Here is a 20,997-nt window from a genome sequence, read left to right on the forward strand (position 1 = left end):
AGCAGTGGCATTCTTATCCCTCACCACAAGGTTTAAACAGAACTTTCTCATGTCATTTGACTGAACTTGGAGTGAATTTTTAGCTCTGTAAAGGCAAGAATCAAACTAGATTATCAGCATTAACCATATATTCATAAAATATCAAAGATGTCTCCCTTTACAAAATACAAATGCTGTACATATGTACAATATAAAACAAAAACAAAAAAATATCTATTCAACATTAGAGACTTGCTACCAAGTGAATGAACTGATCACATCGATACTTCAAGGTCAAGTATGAGGTCTGATGAAAGAGTCTGATATGCTGGTTAAAATGGAAGTGCTCAGCTACAGGTCCAGAATTTAAATTTCTGTTAAAGTAGGCATTCTTAAACTTGGCCCAGTTGCCTACTGCTTGATTATTTCTAGTTGATTTTGGGACTGCTTACAGGCATTTTATTGTATTTCTCTTAACCCATGTGCTGAAACCCTGAGCTTCTCAGTTACATCTTAAGTTTATGGCAAAGGAAGAAGTTGCACACGTCCACAACAGTATAGTAGGAGACCTGCTGAACTTGTATGATCCCGGTTTAGTTGATACTTCTGGTCTGATAATGCACTTCATCCTGAAGATGACAAATAACTCAGATAGTACTTTATTGAGTGTTTGGCCCTCTGGGGGAATACTAGTGATGAACACTGCTGAACCGACTCGGCTATCTTGGAATGAATCAGAAATGCAACAAGTGTAGCAACCATGACTCAATTCATGTGGCATTAAGCTGTGACTGCCATGGCATGGCTACACTAATATGAGATGTCATAAGGTTACTGAACAACACTAAAAATAAAAAACAGGGTCAAATTTAACCAGCATCTTTGAAGTAATCACCTTGTGCAGTGACACAGGAATGCTCCCTAGAATTTGTTCTTTAAACTTGTCAAATATCCCTTGTGATTTGTGCTGGATCTTTTCTGTGATGTTAAAACAGTGATTCCCTCATCTTGAGGAAAAGTAAGAAGACACTAGAAGCCAAATCAAGAGTGGGGAGTGATGACAGTTGGTGCGGCAAAAACTACATTTTCAATGCAATACAAGATGGTATGTTGCCATGCTGGAGTACCAAGTTCCTATCATCATAATTTAGTGTTTATGTCAATCTCTCTTAGATGCTTCAGAATGGATTGGCTAAACTGGTCTGAATCTTATAATGACAATATCAGCAACTTTAATGATAGTGATCCAACAATTCTGACATACAATTCACACAGTTTTTGTTATAGGTGGTTATGCTTACTGAAGGTCACCGTGACATCATCCTCATAATAATGTGCCCCCTTGAAGTACAAGTGCCACTCAAAATACATCTTTATTGCTGTAGGCCTACTTTACCATTTCAAGGGTTTGTGTTGTCAATTTCCTAAGTATTACAAAGTATTTTATCTCTGCTTGGTCCGAGGTTCATACCGAAATCCAAACTGACTATATGAACATGTTCACAAAAATCATGTGTAGTGCATGTCTTAATATTCACAGGAGGATGCCACATAGTATACTTAACCGCAACCATCTCTGCTTCTGTTGTGAGTACATGGCAATCCAACATGGTTTCTTTGATACATGGACACTCTTGGTACTTTATGAGTGCACCTTGTGAATACACACTAGGACCCAGTCATATCCTACAAAAGAGTTGGATACTTTTTTCAGACCTTGAATGCTGCTACAGAATAATGCACAAAAGAAGGCAACATTTCATTCTGGATTACAATATCAAAAGTAATTTCTCATGTTTGATTATGTAATTTACAATGACTGAAAATATGGCTGGCACAAAAAATAAGACCTTGGTCATCAAAAACCATCTAATTACAAAAATTCATGTGCACATTTCTTAGTTCCCTGAAAACCATATGAGGTGCTACCCAGAACTTCTGATAATTTTTTGCATTAACTTATTTTAAATCATAACTTCCACCATCACATTAAAAGTTGTTATATCATGCTTCTATACAATGGTTCCTGTGATTTTCCCATTGCTGGAAGCACTGCTAGAAATTCATTGGCTGTAGTGTTCAAAATATGTTGTGATTCCACTTGTATCTCTTCAATGGTTTTCAAATGCCACCCTTTCAACTGGACTTTCATTTTATGGAAGAGGAAGAAATTACAGGGGATTAGATCAGGTGAATAAGGTGGTCATGTTTTTTGTCAGGAAGTCCCTCACAATGGGCTAAGTGTGTAACTAATGGCAAAAGTTCATACTGCTGCTGGTTTGGGCGGAATATCACAATCTTACGTCTGGGTAGCAACTCATATATTTTGGCTAAAGTGAAAATAAGATCATTTTCCTTTAAATTCAGACCTATAAAATTGCTTGCATCGTTCATCAAATACTTTAGTGCTTCTTTGTCTTACAATTTCTTCAATCGCCATTTCACTTCGAAGCTCTCGAATCTGTAAACAAAATTAGAATATTTTATGTGAAGAACAGCAGCACATCTACATATGCTAAACAACCTTCTACTTATCTATGAATTACCTACCTACAATGTCTAGAGTATACATTACAAAACTATAAAAACATTAACCCCTTTCATACAATGATGCCTATGTATGCGTCATGAGGCACAAGTGGGTACATGAAAATGCCAGCGTTGGCGCTTCAATTATATTTATTTTGTAGTTGTAGCTGCGTTACCCCCATATTCTGTGAGCTGGCTTGATCTTATTTTTTGTTATTATTAATATTTAGAGTAAAAGAGAAAGAGTAATAAAGCTGTAACTTTATAATGTGAGTGTTGTGATGCATCATCAAATCATCATACATCAGGCAGCTGATGCTCCTTGCAAAAAAAATTGACTCTTATTGAAGAGGTTAAAAGCAACATTAGTAGAAAACAAGACCTAAAATTCTTGATGAAAATTATCTATATATCTATCAACACTTTTATCTATATGCTATACATAAAAGGCTTTTTCCCCCTTATAAGAGAGGTAGCCAGTCAAGGCACTTAACCACTCCCACCCACCACCCATTTTCTCATTCTTATCTTAGCTCCTTATGGATGAATGGTCATCCCTGTCTCCTGCCCACTGCCTGAGTCAAAAACAATGCAACAAGACACAGTACATCCACAACAGGTCCACTTCACTTACACAGCTAACCTCCCTCCTTGTCCCGTTATGTGGAAAATAGAGAAATTGCTTCAGGCTGCTTCAAAACATCATCCATATATAGCCATTCTCCATTCAAAGCTATCCCCTGACTTCAGACATTCCTCTCTTGATCAAAGCCCTTTTCACCCCATCCATCCATTTTATTCTTGGTCATCCTCTTAAATCACTCAATCCACCTTTACTTTTCACTCTTTTAGCTAATCTTTCTTCACTTGAGGCCCCGCATGTAGAAGTGTCCCATGCGACACAATGGCCGGTTTTAAGTTACGTACATATAACACTATTTTGGCCCTTCTACTTCAATCCGAGCATGTCGGAAAGGACAAAACGTGACCTGCACTATGGTCGAAACGCTCCTAAAACAAAGTGGTAAAAACTCACGCTCGCTCGGCCGGCGCAAAATAGTGTTATATGTGCGTAACTCAAAACCAGCCATTGTGTCGCATGGGACACTTCTCCATGCGGGGCCTCACTTATTCTTTCCATGTGCCCAAACCATCTTAATCTTTCATCAGCCCTATCTACCAACTCCCTTTCCACCCCTGCTATCCTCCTCACTTCCTCATTCCTCACTCTATCCAACCTTGTAACCCCTACCACACTTCTGACATTTCACCTCAAACATATTTAATTTTTCCTTTCTGCCTCTCTTTAATTCCAAGTCTCCACCCATACAGTGTCATAGGTAGCATCACCCCTTTCTGTAATCTTCTCTGTATTCATTCTCAGATACCCATTTCTCATGGCAATTTTCAATCTCCCAAAACATTTACTTATCTCACTCTACAGATTACCTCCATCCCCATGCCTCCATTTCCTGCCACATGCCATCCCACATATTTAAAACTATACACCTCCTCCAGCCTCTCTCCTCTAAGACTTACTTCCAACTTGCTGCCACCCTCTCCCATTGTACTTCTCATCACTTTGTTTTTACACGCATTAACCTTTAACTTTTGCCTATCACATACCTTCCCAAACTCCGTCACTACCTTCATTCCTCCTCTGACCCCACCACAAGCAGTGTCACTGAACACTTAAGATCTATCTATATACCAAGAGCTTTTTCCCCCTTATAAGGGAGGTCATCCAGGAGGTGCTCAGATGAGAGGGAGGGTGGGAGGGGTGTGGAGTGTATTTAGGGATGAAATGGGTGGGAGTGTTTTTATGCCTTTCCCTTTTTGGCTACCTCCCTTGGAAGGGGGAAAAAGCCTTGGTATATGTATGTATGTATGTATAAGGGAGGTAGCCCAAGTCAGAGGCACCACATATCCATTCCCACCAATTTCACTCCCCTCCATCACCCTTTCCATCCCTTCCATCTCAGCTCCTCATGGATGATGGGTCATCCCTGCATCTGCCAACTGCCCTGGGCCAAATGAAGTGCAGTAAGACACAGTATATCCACAGCAAGGCCGCTTCACTTAATCGGTGACCCCCCTGTCCCCTCATACATAAAGAAAAGATAGGGAGGAACCCTTCTGACTGTGTCAAAATACCATTCACACATAAGCACCACCTACCACCCATCCCCCCCTTCCTTGCATAACAATATTATCCATACACAATCATTCTCCACTCATCCCTATTTCCTGCCTTCTTCCCTACTCAACAGACATTCCACTTTCTCAATACCCTCATCACCCCACCCATACAGCATCCCCATAAGTTCACTACCTCCACCTCTGCCTTCTACACCTCTTTCACTAATCTTTCAGTATTCATTCTTTCCATGTGCCCAAACCATCTCAATAATCTTTCATCAGCTGTCTGCCATCTCCTTTTCCCGCTCTCCTCCTCACCTCCTCGTTTCTCACTCTATCCTTGTAACCCTTACCATACTTCTCAGACATTTCATCTCAAATATATTTAGAATTTTCCTCTCTGCCTCTCATAAAGTTGCCTCTGCCCCATACAATGCCGTCTGCGCAATCACCCCTTCATACAATCTCCTCTTTGCATCCATTCCCAGCTGCCTATATCTCATAACACTTTTCAATCCCCCCAGGTATTTACTTGCTTCTCTCAATCTACAATTCACCTCACCTCCATTCCTCTACTTTCTCCAACCTCTCTTCTCCTTTTAGATTTACTTCCAACTCCCTGCCATCCTCTACCCTTGTACATCTCATCACCTTGATTTTACCCACATTTTCTTTCAACTTTCTCCTATTGCATACCTTTCTAAAATCTGTCACAAACTCCCTTAATCCCTCCTCTGACCCTGCAACAAGTGCAGTGTTGTCAGCAAACAACAACTGGCTCATCTCCCGCTTTTCTCCATTTTCTTTAACAATTTCTAGTCCTCTGCCCATTACCCTTTCCTTTACCTCCTGCACACAATGAACACATTAAACAGCCATGATGATGTGACACATGCCTGATCCAGCCCCATTTTTACCTCAAACTACTCGTTCTCTCTCCATTTCCCATTCCAACACAGGTTCTACTACTCTTGTAAAAACTCTTGACTGCCCTTAACAGCCTTACCCTAATTCCTTATATCTGCAAATCCTCCCACAGTGCCTTTCTGTCTACCATGTCATAAGCCTTTTCCAAATCCATAAAGGCCCAAAAAACATACATACCTTTTCCCAAAGCTTTCTCACACATCTGTTTTACACAAAAATCTGATCCACACAACCCCTACCTTTCTTACACCTACAATGATCTTCACCAGTTACTCCCTCTGTTCCTCTCCTAATCCTCTCAACCAAAACCCTCCCATAAGCCTTCCCAACTACACTCGACAAACTGACTCTCTGAAACTACTACTCACATTTGTCCCCCTTTCCCTTGTAAAGTGGAACTATACAGGTTTTCTTCCAGTCCTCTGGCACTCTACCCTCCCTTAGACACACATTAAACAAACTCACCAGCCAGTCCACTATTACTGTAACCCCCTTCCAGACACTGCATGACATCCATCCAATCCAGGAGCCTTACCTGCTCTCATTGTTTTCAGAAATACTTGTACCTCATCTTTTCCTATTTCTCCTTCATTTTCCTTTCCCATCACCATTGTTTTCTTAGCACCTTCCACTGCTACCACCAATCCCTTCCTATCCTCCTCCATGTTCAACAGCTCTCTGAAATACCCTACCCATCTTCTTACAGCCTCCTCTTCCATCAAGATCTATTAATCCACACCTTTTACCTTTTCTTCTCTACTTGACTCACCTCCCCTTCTTTTGATTTCCTTCCAAAACATCTTTTTATTGCTTTCAAAATTTTCTATCATACTCCTTCCCCATGTTACATCTTCTCTCCTTTTTGCCTCCTTTATTTTAAGATGAAATAGTCAAATAAAAAACATTACAGAATTGATAATTTTGCTAACCCCTTATAAGAGGGAAGAAGCCTATTGCTATACAGATATAAAGTTGACAAATGGAGAAAAAAATGGAACCCAACAACTGTATCTCTTTTCCTATAAATTAGTATTTGGTAAAGGCATCTGACATTGGTATTGCATGAAAAAGTAAATAAAAGATTGGAAAACCTACGTTTCTCTGTTCCTCTCTGATGTTTGATGTGATTAGTGGGTTATTTCCTTCCTCTTCCTTTTTAGTTATCAATTCTTTTACCTTGTCTGTCCTCAGGTTGAGGCATCTTTGGATTAATCTTCCACGACCATTATATGTTTTTTCTAACTGTAGGGTGGAAAGAAGATTAATGAAATAGAAAATCATAATTGGTAACATGGTCAAATAATGACACATTCCAATTTCACAGATTTTGAGTTCAATATCATAAATGATGCACATACAAAGGCCTCAATTACACTTATAAGATTACTAGCTAAGTCAAAGTATACAAACTCACCAGCCTATAGCCAAGTCAAAGCATACTATTGCCAAGGAGTGTTGTAATAACATAAATATAAAAAATTTAACATACATACATATACCAAGGCTTTTTCCCCCTTACAAGGGGGGTAGCCAAAAAGGAAACATACCTGTTCAAAAAGTTCTCTGCAGTGTTCTGTAGGGTTCACCAAGCCCCGGAAAGACTGTGTTGGGGTTGCAAGGTTCAATTCATATATAATTTTATCATCAATTTCTCTCATCTGTCGTAATATATCCTGTAAGAAAAAAGGAAATACTTCATGAATGAGCAAATATTAATTCATCTTTGGAAGATAATGGGGGGATGGGGGATACTTATCTGTGAATATTTTGATGCAGCCCAAAAGGGTTTGTCCCAATCTTCTCGTATTCTGCATGGAGGGAGAGAGAGAGAGGGGATCACCAATTAGGTGAAGCAGCTTTGCTGTAGATGTACTGTGTCTTGCTACATTACTTCTGACCCCTGGGCAGTGGGCAGGATACAGGGATGACCTGTCATCCATTAGGAGCTAAGATGAGAGGAGGGGGTGGATGGGAGTGGAATGGGTGGGAGCAGGTACATGACTTTGACTTGGCTACCTCTCTTATATGGGGAAAGAAGTTCTTGCTATATAGACAGACAGATCTTTGGAAGAAAGTGAGTAGCCTACAACAGGAGGCACAAAGCTGTGACCAAAGCACTTTTGGCCTATGTGTTTGGGTTGATGGGGCAGGTAACACTCTGCTGGGAAACATTTGCCTAGTTGTGAGTTTGAATACTGCGCTAATCTCCAATTCCCAGCAGTGAATGCTACCTGCCACAACAGTCTAAGTGCTTAGGGCAAAAATGACAGCCTTGACTGGAACTATGCACTTGCTGCAGGCTCCTCACCTTCACACTCTAGGGGTATCAATGACAAATACATACTTGTGGCAGTCCTGCAAGATGGAACAGTGAACTGCCTATTTTCAAAACCCATCAACCCCTTCACAAAGACGGGTCACCACGAGCATAGCTCCCCTCCCATATATTACAACTAGGTAAATACCTCCATGAAAAGGTGCAGCCCTGAGAGGCTGACACTTTGTGTCTGGAATGGATCTGGGACTCCTTACACCTTGTTAAATATGGACCTACTGACGGCTGCTCATTTCCTACTCTATTTTCAGCCAGACATGGACACAGTCCCGTATTAATACAATAAAAACAGTTCAGTTTCTTTCCCAAGAGATCTGTGGTACCCACCATGGGCTAGTGCCAGCCACTGTTGCAGGTTTCTGGTCAATGAAATTCAAGATGATAATTATCATTAGAATTGTTATATTTTTATTATCATTATATGTATATATATTTGTATTTACCTAATTGTAGCATACAGGGAAGGAGCAACATTCATGGGGTCCAATCTCCTATTCCCCAATTCATCATACCTAGCTTTGAATTCATATAAGGTTCCACCTTGGTCTACATCCTTAATATACAAATATAGATTTGAATTCATGTATTGTTCAAGCTTGTGCTATATCACCTAAGCTATTCCTAGTAATTATGCATCTACATGGAAAACTATATTTCTTCATATTCTTTGGACATTGCAGTCTTCCTTCATTTGTTCATGTGACCTCTTGCAGCCTTCCCATCCCTAAATAAGAGATCTCTTCCGTCAATGTAGTATATCCCCTTTAATGACCTGAATACTGTAATCATATCACTTTGTTCTCTTGAATCTTTCAAAACTGGCGGTCCCAGTGCCTCATATGGTTTCTCTGCCAGGCTGTGAACCAATTTGGATACTGCCCTTAGTATTCTCTCGATCTTGCTTATATCCTTCATTATGTCCTGGGACTGTACCACTGATGGATCAGGACTTTTATGATTCCGAGTTTTTCATAATTTTTTCACCCATTAATGAAAAGCAAATCTTCTGCAGCAATCCATACATCTCCCCCAAAATCCTGCTGATATATCTGCCAGGTGACAGGTTGTCTTTCAACACCACTTCCATATACTTCTCCTATTTTGTTCTTGTAATGGATTCAATTCTCAAGGAAGAATTTAAAGATGTGTATTTACCTAACTGCTGTGTACAGGAAAGGAATAACACTCGCTGGGTCCCTTCTATTCTCTAATTTTCTAACATACCTATATTCAAATTCATATATAGTTCAAGTGGATCAAAGGCTTTAACAAGGGTGATGCAAATATGGTCATCATATTAAAACAACAGGGCAGGACTTGCAGTAATGTTTATAAACTGGATAAATTTATATCTAAAAAAGAAATAGGCAAGAATTGGTTTACTAATAGGGTGGTCAACGAATGGAATAAACTTAGTAACCATGTGGTAAGCGCTGAAACTATCAGTTGTTTTAAGAAACGATTAGACAACTTTATGGATGGGGATGACAGGTGGTGATGGATACAGAGCTGCCTAGTGTAGCCCTTATGGTCTCTTGCAGTCTCCTTCATTCTTATGTTCTTATATCCTTGATTTCCAATCATCATACTTAGATTTGCACTCCTGTATTGTTTGAGCTTGGGTTATATCACCTAAGCTGTTCTAGATATTTATGCATCTATTTGGAAAACTGTATTTCTTCACATCCTTTGGACATGTTGGCTTTCTTAATTTACTCTCAAAACCTCTTAAATCCCTCCCATCTTTAATCAGGAGACCTGTGTGTGTGCATGTACAGTTCCAACTTAATCTGTATCTTTGTTTTCTAATTATCATATTTAGATTTGAATTCATGTATTGTTCAAGCTTGGGCTATATCAGTTTCTAAGCTATTCCAAGTATTTATGTATCTATCTGGAAAACTGTATTTGATATGTGGTCTTTCTTGTTCCCATAACCTCTTAAAGCCCCCTAATCCTTAATCAAGAAATCTCTTCTGTCAATGCAATCTATCCCATTCAGTGACTTGAATACTGTAATCACATCACCTCTTTCTCTTCAATCTTTCAAAGTTGGTAGACCCAGTGCTTTTAGTCTCTCCTCATATGATTTATCTGCCAGGCTAGGGACCAGTTTGGTTGCTTCCCTTTGTATTCTCTTGATCTTGCTAATATCCTTGACTCTGTGTGGGAACCACCTTACTGATGCATGTTCCAGTCTTGGATGGATCATGGTTTCAATTACTTTCTTCATCACTTCATCCATATAATGAAAAGCCACTTTAATCCTCTGAAGCAATCTGTACATCTCTCCTACAATGCTGTTGATATGTGCCAGAGGACAGGTTGTCTTTTATTGACACTCCCAAATATTTTTTCTCTTATTTTGGTAATGGGTTCTTTTTGCAAGGAATAGTTTGAGGATGGTCTTTGGCAGCTATTACCCATTTTCAATACTTTATTTATTTATTTATTTTTTTTTTTTTTGCATTGAAATTAATTTCCCATTCTTGGCTTCATGGAAAAATATCTAGGTCTTTTTGTAACAGTCTACAGTCCGCATAATATTTGCATTATCTGTGTGTGCCTGTGTACCTAACTGCACCTAATTGTAGTTGTGTGATTAACCATGTATATTGTAGTATACAAGAAAGGAGCAACATTCAACGGGTTCTATTTCTTATTCTCCAATTATCATTCCAAGTTTCAAATTCATGTAGGGTTCAAACATGGACTAAACCTTATTCTGCAAACATTATACTTAGACTTAAATTCATGTACAATTCCAGTTTGGGTTATATTTCTTGGCTATTCCAAGTATTTATGCATCTGTATTAAAGAAGTAGGAAGAGTTTTGGATGTACATATTCTAAGGGAAGAGAGTGGGGGAATATCAGATCACTTTTTGGCAGAGGGTAAGTTGACAGCGAAGGACAGATGGAGAAAGAGGACAAGAACAGAAGGTAGGGAAATGCTTATAGGAGTACAAGAAGAAGCCAAGAGAAGAATGGGAGAGAATGAAGGATAAAGTAGAACCAGGAGTGGCGGAGAAATGGGGATGTTTCATGGAGGGAGTCACAAGGTATGCAAAAATGGTGTGTGGAACAAGGAGGAAGGGTAGTGAGTGGTGGGATGATGAAACAACGAAGGTTGTAGAAGAGAAGAAATGAGCATTCACAGATTGGTTACAAAATAGGATGAATCATATGAGAGGTACAAAGAAAAGAGTAAAGCACAAGATAAAGGAGGCAAAGATGAGAGCAATGTGAAATGGGGTAAGAGTATGACAAAAAAAATTAAGTAATAAAAAGATGTTTTGGAAGGAAATTTAGAGAGGAAGAGGGGGCGAATCAAGTAGAGAAGAAAAGGTAACAAGTTCAGTTGGAGAGATGATAATGGAAGAGATGGCAGTAAGAGGAAGATGGGTAGAGTATTTTAGGGATTTGTTAAATGTGAAGGAGGATAGGGAGGGAAAGGTAGTTCTAGTGGGAAGCGCTAATAAAATGAGAGATGAATGAGGAAAATGGAGGAGAAATAAGGAAAGATGAGGTTAAAGCATTTATTAAAATGATGAGAGCAGGTAACGCACTTGGGTTAAGATGAGTATCATGCAGTGTCTAAAAAAGGGAGGTTACAATGATGATGGACTGGGTGGTGAGGTTGTTTAATGTTTGTCTAAAAGAGGGTAGAGTACCACAGGACTGGAGGAGTGCCTGTATAGTTCCACTTTACAAGGGAAAAGGGGACAAATATGAGTGCAGTAGTTTCAGAGGGATCAGTTTGTTGAGTGTAGTTGGGAAAGCTTATGGGAGGGTTTTGACTGAGAGGATTAGGAGACTTTGTCAGGGATGCATTGTGTCGCCCTGGCTGTTCAACTTACAAAGGATTACAAAGGCAGAGCATGCCGACAGGAGACCTTTTGGTTCATATCTACGTCGGATGCGGAAAAAATCATAATAATAATAAATCAATAAATGAAAACTATAATAATGTAAATAACAAATAAAATACATAAATAGATGCATAGGTATAGTTAAATAATAAACAAACAGGTAAATAGTAAATAATAATAAATTGACATATAACTAATAATAAATGAAAATCAAACAGACAGATAACAAAACAAAAACAGAAAATATAAAATAAATTATAATCATTACAGCATCTTGCTTAGGTGTTTATCTAAATGATTTTTAAAGCTTCGAACTGAACTACATTGCACTACCTGTGCAGGAAGTTTATTCCATTCATTAACTACACGGTTGGCAAAGTTGTTTCCACCCATTTCCAAACTGAATTTATTTCTAACTGTTTGAGACCACTGCTTCTTGTCTGATTTTCATTCAATGTGAAAATTTTGTCACTTTTGATGTTGTCAATTCCCTTTAGAATTTTAAAGACCTGTATCAAGTCACCTTTGAGTCTACGCTTTTTTAGGGAAAACAGATTCATATGTTATAGTCGATTTTCGTATGATTTATTTTTGATATTTGGAATCAGTTTTGTGGCTCGCCGTTGTACTTTTTCCAGTTTGTCAATGTCTTTAATGAGATTCGGTAACCATACGGAAAGAGCATATTCCAAATGTGGACGAACTAACAATTTATATAGCTTGTTAATGAGTGATGGACTTTTGAAATCAAAAGACAGCGCAATCAGTCCTAGAATCTTATTTGCTTTCTCAGAGGCTGCTTGGATGATTTGAGATCGTTACTGATAATTACGCCGAGATCTTTTTCACTATCCACTTTTGTTAACGAATTTCCAAATAACTTGTAATCATACTTACTGTTATTTTTACCTATGTGCATTACCTTGCATTTTCTTGTGTTAAATTTCATTAGCCAGTTTTCAGACCATTGCTGTAATATATCCAAATCTTCTTGAATATCTAATTTGTTTAAGTGATCATTTGCCATTCCGCAAACACAAGCTTTAACATTGTTTTTAACGTACAACAGAACACCCCCACCTTTTTTTGTGGTTTCTATCCTGATGAAAGTATTTAAATCCCGCAATATTAAATTAAGTTTCGAACTCTGTACCATTTAACCATGTCTCGGTTATTCCTATCATATCAAGATTTTCGCTTTTGACATACGCCTGTATTTCTTTAAATTTGTTCCTAATACTACAAGCATTAAAGTACATGGTTTTAAGAAACTCATGATTATTTCTTTTTGACATATTTTGAGTTTCAATATCATGTCTTACATTATTATTTTGTTTTTTATTTATACCTTGCTCTATATCATTATTTGGTCCTTCATTGACATTCAATGCCTCATTAACATTTCTTCCATCAAAATTAACATTTCCCCCATCACGGACATCTGGTCGATCACAGTCATCCGATCTCTTTTGTACACTTTGTCCCCCTACATCACTGTGATTCACACCGGCCTCCCATCGTTCATTGACATTCTGTCTGGCATCCCTTCCTAAAACTATATTTTGTCCTCCAGTGACATTATATCTTACTGTGATATTTTTTCCTCCACTATAATTACATCCCATCATGATCTTTTGTCTTCCACTGTCATTACATCCCATCTTGATATTTTGCCCTTCATTGACATTCTGTCCAGCATCCCTTCCTAAAATTATATTTTGTCCTCCTCTGACATTATATCCTACCGTGATATTTTCTCCTCCAGTATCATTACATCCTATCATGATATTTTGTCCTCCATTATCATTACATCTCATCATGATCTTTTGTCCTCCACTGTCATTACATCCCATCATGACATTTTGTCCTTTGACATTACATCCTAATGTAACATTTCGTCCTCTACCGACATTATATCCTAAAATTATATTTTGTCCTATACTGGCATATTGTTCTACATTAATGCTATACTCTACACTGTTTTCCCAAGTACACTCTATTTCCCCTTCCCTTTGGGCTTCTACCCCAAAAAAGGAACTAGTTCATTACAAACTCCCACAATGAGGTTTGTAAGAACATCTTTGCCTCTGCGGGTAAGGTGGATCCCATCAGAAGCGTAAAGGTCATGGCACCTAGAAAAGAGATACCAAGGATTAAGAAAGTGGTATCCCTACTGTGTGCACAACTACGATATCCTATCATTGATCCCTATGGCTCTACTGTTCCAATTGAGCCTGCATAGATCCTCGGGAGGATCCCACAGACTACATGACGGCTCCCATGTTCCTTCATCTCCTGAAGGAGGACCCTGTAATTCCGAACAAGTTCCTCTGATCTCACCCTACCTACATCATTACTTCCCATATGAACAATCATGACTGTGTTCGTCCGTCCTTGCTCCCTGATGGACTGGGTACAATCAGCGATCCCACGGCCCGGTTGACATACAAGCTTGCAACGTCGCTTAGTCTTCCGCTGTAGGATGTCGTCATAGCCTCACACCATGGAGTCCCCCACCACCAACAACTCCTGGTTTTCAGCCACTTCATCCTCCAGTAGAGCAAAACGATTGGCTAGAGCCAGTGGTTGCTCCACAGGGCACACGTCTACCGAATGCAGGCTCAACAAACGGGACCCTGCAGAGCGCCACTCGCTCATGGCAGTGACAGAAGGGGAAGAAGTGGAACACTCTTTGGGTTGTGGGGAGGGTTCACTCTTCTCGCGGAGCGCACTCCTGAGAAGACGAATTTCCTCCTCACACATCCTGAGACGGTCCTCCATGTTCACACAACCTTCACAAGCCATTTCCCTCCTCATTTATCAATACAAACGACAAAGAGAAAATACAAATCAACAACAAAAAACAAAGCGGTCTCTAATAAACTAAATACACGAAGCTTACTCTGCTTACCTTATACTATTTCTCCTACCTTTGGGGTACAGTAACAGAACACTGTTTTGAATTTAAAAAGACCACTACACTTTATCTTACATCTGTAACTGTATAGCGCTATACGTATACAATAACAAAAACACAACACAATGACTTAACACTATTCTGAGATATAAATTTCACAGGTATTCGCTAGCTGGTATCTGTGCAGAAAAACGAGCTCTCTAGCTGAGGTCATGAGCAGACTGAGTCAAGGTCACGAGCAGACTGAGCCAAGGTCATAAGCAGACTGAGCTGAGGTCACGAGCAGACTGAGCCGAGGTCACGAGCAGACTGAGCCGAGGTCATGAGCAGACTGAGCTGAGGTCACGAGCAGACTCAAGCTGAGGTCACGAGCAATCTTATACATGGATGGGGTGGTGCGAGAGGTAAATGCAAGGGTGGTGGGTCAGGGATTGGAGATGGTTAAAGAAAATGGAGAAAAGTGGGAGGTGAGCCAGCTGTTGTTTGCAGACGACACTACACTTGTAGCAGGATCAGAGGAGGGATTGAGGAAGTTGGTGACAGAGTTTGGGAGTGTGAAAGAAGAAAGCTGAAGATAAATATGGGTAAAAGTAAGAGATGTAAAAGGGGTGAAAGTAGCAGCAGACTGGAAGTGTGCATTAAGGGAGAGCGACTGGAGGAAGTAGATAGTTTTAGTTACTTGGGTGCGAATGTGGCAGGAATGGGTGGAGTGTAGGTGGAGGTAGAATGTAGATTGTGAGAAGCAAGTAAATGCCTTGGTTTAAAAAGTGTAATAAGGAATAGACATTTAGGAATGGATGCTAAGAGGAGATTGTATTAAGGAGTGATTGTGGCAACAGCACTGTATGGGGTAGAAACATGGAACATAAGAGAGGAAGAGAGGAGTTTGAATGTGTTTGAGATGAAATGTCTGAGAAGTATGATAGGGGTTACTAGGCTGGATAGAGTGAGGAATGAGGAGGTGAGAAGGAGAACAGGGGTGGTAAGGGAGTTGGGAGATTGGGTGGATGAAAGAGTATTGGGATGGTTTGGACACATGGAAAGTATGAGTGGAGAAAGACTAGTAAAAGAGGTATGGAAGGCAGATGTGGAGGGAGTGAACATGAGGGGACGACCTAGGATGAGATGGATGGATGGGGTGAAGGGGGCTTTGGGGAAGAGGGGAATGTCTGTTGAGGAAGGACGAGGACAGAAGACAGGGGTGAATGGAGAATGGTTGTATATGGATGATGTTGTGATGCATGAGGTGGAATGGGTGGGGGGATGAGGTAGTATGTGCGAGAAAAATTTGACGCAGCCCAAAGGGATTTCTCACTGTCTTCTTTTCTGCATGAGGGGATGGAGAGAGGGGGGGGGGTGCACCAATTTAATGAAGCGGCCTTGCTGTGGATGTGCTGTGTCTTACGACACTGCCTCTGACCCAGGGCAGTGGACAAGATGCAGGGAGGGTGGAGGGGAGTGGAGTGTATTAGGGATGGAGTGGGTGGGAATGGTTTTTATGCCTTTTTCTTTTTGGCTACCTCCCTTGTAAGGAGGAAAAAAAGCCTTTGGTATATGTATAATCAGCTTAGGAATGGAAGAAAAACATAATCCAAACAGGACTACAAAAGTAAAAAAGGAAAAAAACAAGGTATTAAAAGTAGTTCAAGAAGATGAACAAGAAATAGAGAAAGAAATCGAAGAAATATATAGATGGGGAAATACAATATAGACATGACCAGACCATTTAAGGTTAAATTGAGGTCACAAATGACAGCAGTGAATGTCTTATCAAAAAGAGGGAAACTAGCAGAAAGTGATCAGTATAAACAGGTATGAATAAAAAGATAAACAAAGAGGAGAGGAAGATAAAACAAAAAGAAAGCTAAGTAAAAAACGAGATCAGAACTGAGTCGAAGATAAATTCTATTGGAGAGTAGTGGACATAAAAGTGAGGAAATGGTTCATAGGAGAGAAAAACGGAAACAGAAAATTAAAAGTGTCTTTCACAAATATAGATGGCTTAATAACAGGCTTGAATGAACTGAATTACCTGAAGGAAAAAGAACCTGACATAATGGCAATTGTAGAGATAAAATTGAAAGGTCCATTACCACCCAACAGTGTAGGTCACGGTGCATATAATTATTGGATTAGAAACAGATAAGTAAAACAAGGGGGGGGGGAGTTGTGTTCCTGACTAAGAAGGATATAACTGTGAGGAATGTTGCATATGGAATGAATAGAATGGAGACGATTATGATGGAAATAGAAGACAGGGACAAGAAGAGCAGGAAGTTTGTGGTAAACTATGTGCCTCCTAAAACAGCATCATGGTATGAGAGAGAACACAAAAATATGCTAGAAGACAAAAGGATAACACTAAATAAGATAATGGAAGATGGAGGAATAGTTATAATGGGTGACTTCAATTGTAAAGAAATCTGCTGGGAATAGATGACAGTGAAGGGTGGAGATGACCTATGGGGAAATGTACTACTTGATATGATTATAGAACATACAATGACACAATGAATACACAAGAATACTAGGTATAGAAATGAGGAAGAACCATCGAGACTGGACCTAATTATCACATCAGAACCTGAAATAGTGGACAAGATTGAATACAAGACACCACTAAGTAAAAGTGACCACATATTAGTTGAACTGGAAATAAATGAGGAAAAATACATGGGAAAAAATGAACAATATAGAAAGGGAAGATTGATGTATGGAAAAACAAACTTTGATAAAATAAAAGATTTTTTTCAAAAGCAGACTGGGAAAGGATAAACAAGGAGGAAACAACAGAAATGGAAAATTTTGACAAAAATTTATAAAGGAGTGGAAAAGTATGTTCCAAGACAAAAACAAGAAAAAGGATATTTAAAATGTTGGTACAACAAAAGATGTAGTGAGTTAAGAGATGAAAGGGATAAAGCTTGGATAAAATGGAAGACAAAAAAAAACTGAAAAATGGAAAATATATACTAGTTATAGAAATAAATATGTACAAGTGTGCAGAAAAGAGAAAATATGAAAAGGATGTCATAGAAAAATGTAAAGATCAACACAAACTATTTTATAGATTTGTAAACAAACTGAAAAACAAATAAGAATTAGTGAAACTACAAGGAGTTGAATACACAGAGGAAATAGAAATGGCAGAAATTATGAACAAGCATTTTAAACCAGTGTTTACAAGGGAGAACATACAACTTAGAGATATTGAGGGGGAGGAGAAAGTCCCCCCTATGAAAGAGAAGTAACAAGGAATGAAATAATGAATCGCTTAAGTAATCTCGATGTTAGAAAATCACATGGGCCAGATGAAATGGCAACCTGGATTTTGAGATTGCAGGAACTGACAGACAAAATACATAGTCTAATAAACAGTTCACTGAAAGAAGATAAAGTTCCAGAAGATTGGAAAAGAGCAAATATAGTACCAATATATAATGGGAGAAACAAGGAAGACCCTACTAAATATAGACCGGTCTCTCTTACAAGTATGGTAGCTAAAATTTGTGAAAGAATTATCAAAATTAGATGGGTAAAGCATTTGGAAAAAACAATGTACTAAATCCAAGGCAATTTGGATTTAGACAAGGAAGATCATGTGTCACAAACTTGATGTGTTTCTATTCAAGACTAATAGATGTAATACAAGAAAGAGGTGGGTGGGCTGATTGAGCATTTCTAGACCTGAAAAAAGCTTTTGATAAGGTGCCACACAAGAAATTGCTAAAGAAATTAGAAACTGCAGGGGGAATACAGGGCAAACTGCTGAAGTGGATGGAAGACTTCTTGTATGAAAGAAAAATGAGTGATGATAAGAAACATTCTAACTGGGATGAAGTTATATGAGTTTCTTTGTGGATGATGCAAAACTGTTGAAATAAGTGAACACTAGAAGATCGTGAGTCATTGCAAAGTGATCTCAATAAAGTATGGGAATGGAGTAGGAAGTGGGAGATGGAATTCAATATTAAGAAGTGTAGTATAATGGAATTTGGAAGAAGCAAAAAAAGAATAGTGGGATCATATGAACTGGGAGAGGAATAAATAAAAGAAGTGGAAAATGGGAAGGACCTGGGAGTCATTATTATGAATAATGTCCCCTGAGAAATATATAAACAAAAATTTTGGAGAAACTTATTAATTAATAAGAACAATCAAAGTGGTATTTACATATCTGGACAAAGAAATGGTGAAGAAAATACTAGTCACTTTGATAAGACCAAGATTGGAGTATGCAGCAATGACATGGTCACCAAGTACAAAAAAATGTATAACAAAACTTGAAAGAATACAAAGAGCAATTATGAAACTGGCACCAACGCTCTCAGAACTATCATATGAGGAGAGACTGGCAAAACTTGAGCTACACACATTAGAGCAAAGAAGAGAGGAGACTTGATAACTATTTATAGAATCATGAAAGGCATAGAAACTATTGATAGAGAGGATCTAATAAAATGGGAAAGTAGAGATACAAGAGGACACTGAAAGAAAATCAAAAAAGACAATTATAAAAGAGACCTAAAAAAGAACAGCTTTCCCCACAGGATAATAGACATTTGGAACAAGTTAGATGAAAATGTGGTGTGTGCAAAAATTATATACGAATTTAAAAACAGGCTAGATAAAACGAGATATGAAGACAGGACACCTTGTGCATAGCTCCCCTTCCCATATAATACTAGGTAAATACACACATATATATAAATATATACATCATTTATCACAAAGTCAACAAAAACTTAGCTTATTTTTTGTAAGTTTTCCGGTGTAGTGTATTTATGATAATTTTGAGTAAAAATCAATTTGGAGGGGCTAATTGGATTTTTTTTTTTTTTTTTTGGGGGGGGGGGGGCTGACAAGGGTCATGATGGACTCAAACAGACAGATGGTTGGCAAGACTACCTCATCAGCCTCCTATACCATGGTACCCCAGCACAGATACAAACTTTTTGTCCAGTTTATGAAATACTGGAGCAGAAGTCCCTGGCTGCTACAGAGGTCCACCCTAGCTGTGCCCATAAAGTGCAAAATGATTAAGTTTAATATATTTCACAGACATTGCAATAAACAATTATGCCTACATCTTACAAGACTATGGATAACCCAATGGAAACAGTGAGAGAAAATCACTAGTTGTAATCTAATATAAGAGCAGAAATATGGAGTAAATTATACATGGAACACTGAAACCTTTCATCAGTATTTTCCCAAACACATATCTCCTACATCCTTGAAGGTATTATAAGAAAACTAACCTAATCAAGACATCACATCATGAATTCGGATAAAAATAACTTCAATAACCTCACGTGTCATTTGCTAATTCAATCATACAGTATTATAATTATACATGGCCAAGTGTATTGAAAATGATTATATCTCACCGGTATCACAACTGAACAATTGTGAAACGGGTAAACTCAATAACGCCGCAGCCCTGTAAGTCTTCAACTAGTGCATTTCATAAAACGTGAATTAATATTAACATGAACCTTTAGAAACCATGTCAATAATCCTTCCGTGTATCTACGCCTACAAATTTGAATCCCCTCTTCCCGTGAAACTCTCCTCAGGGTCATCGTCTGCAGGAGAAGTTCATATAAAACTTGCAGTAAATGAATTCATAGACACCAGCATTACATAAATAAAAATCAAAGAAGTATGTGCAAATAAACAGGAGTACAAAAGCTTTCTTAAACTTAGTGTCCCTAAATAAACTCACTCCAATATCTTCGCATGCGTAACCATCGACGTCCGCCATGATGAATTAAGTCAGAACACACTTGTTCGATCGACATATCCAATAAATGCTCCAGATGATAAGCCATTCAAAATACTATTTTTGCCAATATTAATAAATTAAAAATAAGATAACCATTTATTAATAAAATTTATTCATCGGGTACTTAAATACTAAAGAAAACTTGAGATCGCCAAAATTACTTCATATATTTGACCCGAATGAATGTGTAATAGAATCATTAGATTAATATGAAATTTTACAATGGAATTTGCTGTTTAATTGATTGATATGGTTGATATTGATGTAGACTTCCATTTTCATTCAAATTGCGCGGTATTATTCGAAGTTTGTTTACCTTTGAGGAAGTGAACCCATTTTCTTTTCTACTGTTGGGCAGTGATATATATCAAATATATAATCAATTAGTTAAAATATTGTTACTTTTCACGAATTGAGGTATTTAGATTAATATTTCATAAATGGAATATCAGTTCTGAATGAACGATTATTATTTCAAGAATTGGTGGATCTACTTACGGAGCATTGAAGAC

General features: G+C 38.4%; 1 protein-coding gene across 2 annotated transcripts; it reads right to left on the reverse strand.

Moving 5' to 3' along the window:
* Nucleotides 1–110: 110 nt before the first annotated feature.
* Ccdc58 (Coiled-coil domain-containing 58) lies at nucleotides 111–20,508 on the reverse strand. Of its 2 annotated transcripts, none has more exons than XM_076189408.1 (4): nucleotides 20,426–20,508; nucleotides 7,122–7,247; nucleotides 6,670–6,816; nucleotides 111–2,440 (listed from the first exon to the last, which is right to left on the reverse strand). In XM_076189408.1, exons 1-4 carry the CDS (start codon nucleotides 20,462–20,464, stop codon nucleotides 2,327–2,329), a joined length of 426 nt encoding a protein of 141 aa, XP_076045523.1. In that variant the 5' UTR covers nucleotides 20,465–20,508; the 3' UTR covers nucleotides 111–2,326. The 2 variants fall into 2 exon arrangements, with proteins under 2 accessions (XP_076045523.1, XP_076045522.1); XM_076189407.1 differs by lacking the exon at nucleotides 20,426–20,508 and adding an exon at nucleotides 20,196–20,297.
* Between the last annotated feature and the right edge of the window lie 489 nt (nucleotides 20,509–20,997).

The sequence above is a fragment of the Oratosquilla oratoria genome, chromosome 8 (assembly GCF_046742065.1).
Source record: "Oratosquilla oratoria isolate Oo_2021 chromosome 8, ASM4674206v1, whole genome shotgun sequence".
NCBI classification, from domain to species: domain Eukaryota; kingdom Metazoa; phylum Arthropoda; class Malacostraca; order Stomatopoda; family Squillidae; genus Oratosquilla; species Oratosquilla oratoria.

Coding starts and splice junctions, on each gene's coding strand:
- Ccdc58 (XM_076189407.1), bottom strand. CDS start 20,282: ATGACCCTGAGGAGAGTTTCACGGGAAGAGGGGATTCAAATTTGTAGG. Junction 7,248..20,195: donor TATTGACATGGTTTCTAAAG/GTTCATGTTAAT, acceptor TTTTTCTTACAG/GATATATTACGACAGATGAG. Junction 6,817..7,121: donor GCAGAGAACTTTTTGAACAG/GTATGTTTCCTT, acceptor TCCACCCTACAG/TTAGAAAAAACATATAATGG.